At 36.8% G+C, this 6,044-nt stretch overlaps 1 protein-coding gene across 1 annotated transcript; it reads right to left on the reverse strand.

The window, feature by feature from the left end:
- Positions 1-4,830: 4,830 nt before the first annotated feature.
- Positions 4,831-5,832, reverse strand: LOC125480537. The gene has a single exon (XM_048591472.1). It carries the CDS (start codon positions 5,743-5,745, stop codon positions 5,032-5,034), a length of 714 nt encoding a protein of 237 aa, XP_048447429.1. The 5' UTR covers positions 5,746-5,832; the 3' UTR covers positions 4,831-5,031.
- Between the last annotated feature and the right edge of the window lie 212 nt (positions 5,833-6,044).

Consider the following 6,044-nt stretch of genomic DNA (forward strand, 5'->3'; position numbering starts at 1 on the left):
CATGTAATTAACAACATTGTGGTGGACGTTGTTAATAGGCTCCACATATATAAAATTCTTAATTCGCCACTAAACTTACTAATGATGGAGACATAAGTTGTCACATCCCGACTCGGGTCCCCACCACATCCCGGGCTCAACTCTATCGTAGCACGATATTATCCGCTTTGGGCCTCGACTACGTCCTCATGGTTTTGTTTCTGGGAACTCAAATGAGAACTTTTCAATGGGTCACTCATCTTGGGATTGCTCTCGTGTGAAATCGCTTAACTTCGGAGTTCCGATGGAACCTGAAGCCAGTGAGCTCCCAAAAGGCCTCTTGCTAGGTAGGGACGGGAATATACATATAAGGCTTAAAAGATCAACTTCCCTGAACGATGTAGGATGTTACATAAGTTCTTAGACATCACTCATATATATTGTTCGCATATTTTTACTTAAATAATGGCATATGTGCGAAGTGGTGATAGAGACTTATCTACATTATTGAAGTCGTAATATTGTTAAAGGAAACTGATAATACACAATTATTTCCTCTTCAAACAAACTTCTATTTAATCATGTTTATTGTTTTTGTTTAATTCATTCAATTCAATGAACAAAAATAATAAAAATGTGTGTGAGAGGCTAATAAGTACGTACAAACCACCTCCAAGTTTTGCAAGATAGCATTAGTTGTGCTTAATCCCTTTTCGTGGTGTTGAGGATAGCTTTCTCTTTGTAAGTGCCGACACTCTTTTTCCCTTCGACCAGGTTGAAATCATTGGTAAGGTTTTTATTGAGATCCAATTATTTACTCTATCCTCACCCCTTAGTTTGTAAGTTTTCCCGATTTATTGAATATCGTTCTTACTCAACAAACCAAAAAAAAAAAAAAAAAAAACAAACAAACAAACAAAAAAAATGAAAACACCTCCAGGTTTTAAATATTAACAATACCCTAGACCTCCCAATTCATTACTAATTAATTTTGACATGAATATTGATACTCTAATTGTACAAGGACTAAGCAAAATGAATGAGAATCTAATCTGCCAAAGACTAACGCAATTTCTCCAGTTAAATATTTCAATTTCCAGAGAGCGTTAGAAAATTAAAATAATATTCTCAGCTGGTGAAAAACTCTATCAACTAAATAGAAAGCATGTGTTGAAAACTCTGTTAAAATCTCATGGCCATAATTTTTTTTTCCCTTAAAGAACTTGACTTTTAAAATATCAAATTTTTTAGACTTTTATTTGGTCCAAAAACACTGGCAATGTGATAGCCAGGACCACAATCACAAGCACCTTACGGCCGACTGCCAAGCGGCGTATTAAAAAACTAAGCAGTCCTTTAGTTAATGGCAAGAAGATTTAACAGTCGGTCTACCATTACTGAATCTTTGATTCTTGATTTGTTAATAGTATAATAACCAAAAGAACCAAGTGAACCCCCAAAAAGCCCAACTCATGCACGCCACAAGGGGATACTTAGTCAAACCAAATTCTAATTTGTATCGTGTGTTTAAAATATCTATATGGATGGAAGTATCAAAATGCAATTTTATAAAAATGTTGATGGATATATTAATATTGGTTTCCTTCAACCGAAATTAGAGAAAAAATTCTCAAAAAAAAAATCAAAAACTCAAAATCTGCAATGTGTGCCGGAAAATTTCTGTAGCGGATCATTAAAAATCATCCATATTAATTGATATTCCTATACCTCACAAATATAGGGTAAAGTTTGCATTTCACCTGTCATTCCATATCGATCCTTGATTTTTCATATGTTTCAACAGAAATATCGACAATTTTATAAATATTTTAAACAATGGTTGCATCGAAACCTAAATCAGAGGGGTATATATAGAGGAATTCTGGATTTAGAAACTGGATCGGAACGTCTTTAAGTGGATTGTATAATACAAATTTCTCAGAGTTTGAAAGTTAAAATTAACCGGATTATCTAGTTTGGATAACGTTTCCTATAAAAGTTAAAAACTCTTTTTGTTATTTAGAAGAAGGGTCGGTATAATGATGAACGATACAATTACAACATAATTTCAAGTATGCGTACCATTAAATGGTTAGGTTGGCCTTAATTTTTCAACTTTACTTGTTGGTTCGAGGAGACCCCAAAGTTACTCCATCCTTCTCGAGGATTTTATTCTTTCTTAACGTTATGAATGAAACCACTACCGTTTCTTTTAAAAAAAAATGTCAAAGTGTGCGTACATCTTTAATAACTAATTTCTTAAAATATATTAACAGTGAATAATATTTTGATCAAGAAAGAATTGTGCGGACACACGAATTAAAGACGCGCCACTAACTACGTACCCTAGTTAGAAACTCAATTGAATAAACTATTTAGATTCACAGCTCTACATTCCAAAATACGTTGTTTATGTATCAACAAGTATACATGTGCTTCGGTTAGCAGAGTTCAATAGAAAATTGCAGCTGTTTTTGTCGATCCAATGGTTCGAATCTGCGTGCAGATTCGCAAATCCAAATCACTATCGAAAACACGTGGTTAAGGTTACTAAACGGATTTATGCATGTATTTACCAAAATTGGGGTTAAATGATACCGTATTATTTTGGTCAAATGATAACATTTGGTTACAGTTATCCAGACGCAATGATTAACATTTTAAGATACACGAACACCCACCTTAACTTATAACTTATGGAAAATTGTAGTGAATGCTATGAACATTCTAAACTAGTATATGAGCTAGCCATTCGACCAATAAAAGAAAAACTGGCATATGCATATGACATATTAGGGTTTACTATTGATTTGATATGCTTCATAAATTTCTGTTAATATAACATTATGTCTGAACGAAATGTTGGAGGTTCGTGCTTCAGATTAAACAAAGTGGTGATTATTGGTTCTCAAATAACAAATGAAGGTTATTTATAAGACCTTCAACATCTGATGTATTAGGTTACCAACTAAATACTATGTGAACAATTAAACTATTTGAAATGTCACATTGCTGGACCTACCAAACTGTTCTAATAATTCACAGACAGTAAGCCGAAGGTTCAATATATCCCCCTACTCACGAGAACAGATAGGCCATGATATGGACATTATTTTCAAGTTGAGATTAATTATATATGTTGTTTTTGTTGATTGATGAACATTGTTTGATGATGATTCTATTATTCCTAAACTTTCACACTTGGGAGACATCCTTTCATAAATTACGTTGAATTATTAGAGCTATCTCTACATTTTGATGACCCAATGGGCAAATATTACCTTGCACTCTTTTCGACTCTTTTTTTTTCAACCAGTCGGTTAGTATCGACAAAGAAACATCAACAATGGTATTGGAGAGAGAGTGCTCCGTCGATACCAATCGACCGGTGCCTCTTTAGTGACTAATCTCTAGCGCTTATACGAATCATCTATGAGTGTAGAGAGCGAGCGAGATTGACCACTTCAAACCAGCTATAGGAAATTCATCATTGACCCACTCGAAGTTCTTTATTAACAAATTACTAATTAGGTTTAACAAGTCAACAATGTCCTCTTCAAATTATATAATTTAAATACTTTTTAGATTACAATATATGAGAATTCCTAAAATAACATGAATGATAAATTAGGGGGATTAGTTTCAATTGACAGATAATTAAGCAAATCAAGGTAGAGTTGACTTTAACCATAAATAAAGGGCAAGAATTGATTAATATCGATGTAAAATAAAGGATAAAATATGGGATGCTACCATTTCTTTTCCGTTTTGAAACATTCTGTTTATGCTTAATTTATTTATTAAAAAAAAAGGAGATAAATCAGGAAAATATAAATAGATGTGGTTATTCCTTTCGCATCAGCTAGATTATCCTTAGAAGATCATAAAAAATCTAGGGCTCTAAAATGGCCCTCAAATGAAGTTCAGCCTCATATTTCCACCCTTATAAATCATAATGTGCCCCTAACCACTGAATTAACAGGCACTTGGAAGTGACATACGTCACATAACGCCCATATATTCATAGGCCCTACGGACTTCCAAATCCCCACCTTCACTAAATTATCATTTCCCTAACTGTTTAGTTATTGAATTATTTAGTTTTACTAAAAGTTCTAATTAAATAACAAATGATGTTTTACCACAGTAATTAAACATTCTCATACTTATATACTTTGTCACGAGTTTAATTCTCACCGTCTATGTTCTTTTCCTAACAACTAACTAAAAACTCACTAACTAGATACAGCAGCTACACCAACCAAAGTACGGTAATACAGCAGTGTAAAGACAGATATTCTTCTGGTTTTGGGCAACCTTACCTTTAGTAATTAATATTGGAACTTGTTTCAGTTACCTTAGCATGAATTCGGATTCTCGCTAAATTCTTTTTGTAAAGATTTCAAAGATTCGTTAATTCTGTCTGTTCATCGTATATTATGCAGATAAAAATTATTTTAAATGTTTTTATTTAAAATTAAACACAAATAATATTTGTTAAAAATTGATCGCACGATATACAATATACAATGAATAGATACAATTTAAGAAACTTCAAAATTTTAACAAAAGATGCGGAGAGGATCCTGTTGTGACCTCTGCATAATTACATTCACTCGTTGATATATATTCTCCAACATCCACGTGCCACGTGGATTAAACTACTCCTAGTTTGACTGTTCCCCAAAGCCGTTTAGAGACTTGCAAAACTGGATGTTGTCAACAAGACCCACCCACCCTGCAGAGAAATCTCATCGTGCGCCAAAACGGCCTCCCACATTTTTCATTAATTATCTCAGCCAATTAAATTAAAATAAAACATCGTAATAATTAAAGAAAAAATCCCAGAAATAGAGCGTAATAAAATAAAATTACTGAATTTACCAGCTTTGCAATACATAATCCTTCCCAAGTTGCATTCGAAATATTACCATTGCAAGATCAAAATTCGTCATGGATTCTTTCACATTCCAAAAATAAATTAAAACAAAATGGAAGAGTTATCGGTTTTTTTAATGTTAATTTAATTATTTTTTTCTAAAGAAAATATAATTAACCTCTGTACACAGGCGACCGCTCGGAAACGATCTTTGAAATTTTGGAATGCCGGAAGGCCTTGATCGGGCTCGGGAAATGCCATCCCCTACCTTTCGCCGGCGGTCTCTCACCTCCAACGCTACCAGCTTTTGAAGACATCATCGGCACGGCCACCGACCTCGATTTTCTCATCATCTTCTTTCTCATCGCAGCATCTGCGTCTTCTTCCTCCTCTTGGATTTCGCCCTCGGCTTTCTTCTCCGCCGTCGTCTCGTGCTCTCCATCATTAACCTCGCTTGTCTTGCTCCTGTGAGACGACCGGAATACCGACGACCAAAACGACGGTGTTTTAGTCCGTCCGCCGCTCTGGGGCTCGCTCCTGTCGCCGGCGGAGTCAAAGTCCGCGTGTCTAAAAGCGCCGCCGAGAAACTTCGAGGTGGAGCGCAGAAAAGGGACCGCAACCGACCGGGACCGCCGGAAAGACGGCTCGCTCTCGAGAATCTTGGAGACTCGGACGCCGTCGCCGGCGGGGAAGCGAGAGGAAGAAGAAGAAGACGAGGAAGACGACGTCGTGGCGCAGCAACCGCAGGGGCGGACGTTAGCGCAGTCGGGGCAGAGAACGACGAGGCGCTCGCGGAGGCAGACGGGGCAGATTCCACTCTTGCGGCGCTTGGAAGGGTGTTTAGGGCATTTCCAGACCTCCTCCTCGTCAACGTAAACCGCCGCCATCTCTGGCTGTGGATTCGTTGGCTATCTGTCGCTCGGGTTTTTTTCTTTCTTCTCTCTCGCTTGCGCGTTGTATGGTTTTCTTCTATGTGGCTGAGGTTTATAGGAGGTGGGGTTTGATTGGAGGAGACAACCTAACTGCGGTTAATATCCTAACCATGGTTAAATTAATTCGGGTTATGGGGCTTCGTTTGGTAAACCTTGGCGGACGGAACGCCCGCGTTCTGGGCTCGTTAATGGAATCGGTAGTAGAGCGAGGTGGAGGTTTTGAATTGGTGCCTCCGTGTTGTAAAGCTTGACCC

Source organism: the organism of the source record quoted next, unplaced genomic scaffold, assembly GCF_019419815.1.
Source record: "Pyrus x bretschneideri cultivar Hongxiangsu unplaced genomic scaffold, Pyrus_bretschneideri_v1 Contig34, whole genome shotgun sequence".
Taxonomy (NCBI): Eukaryota; Viridiplantae; Streptophyta; class Magnoliopsida; order Rosales; family Rosaceae; genus Pyrus; species Pyrus x bretschneideri.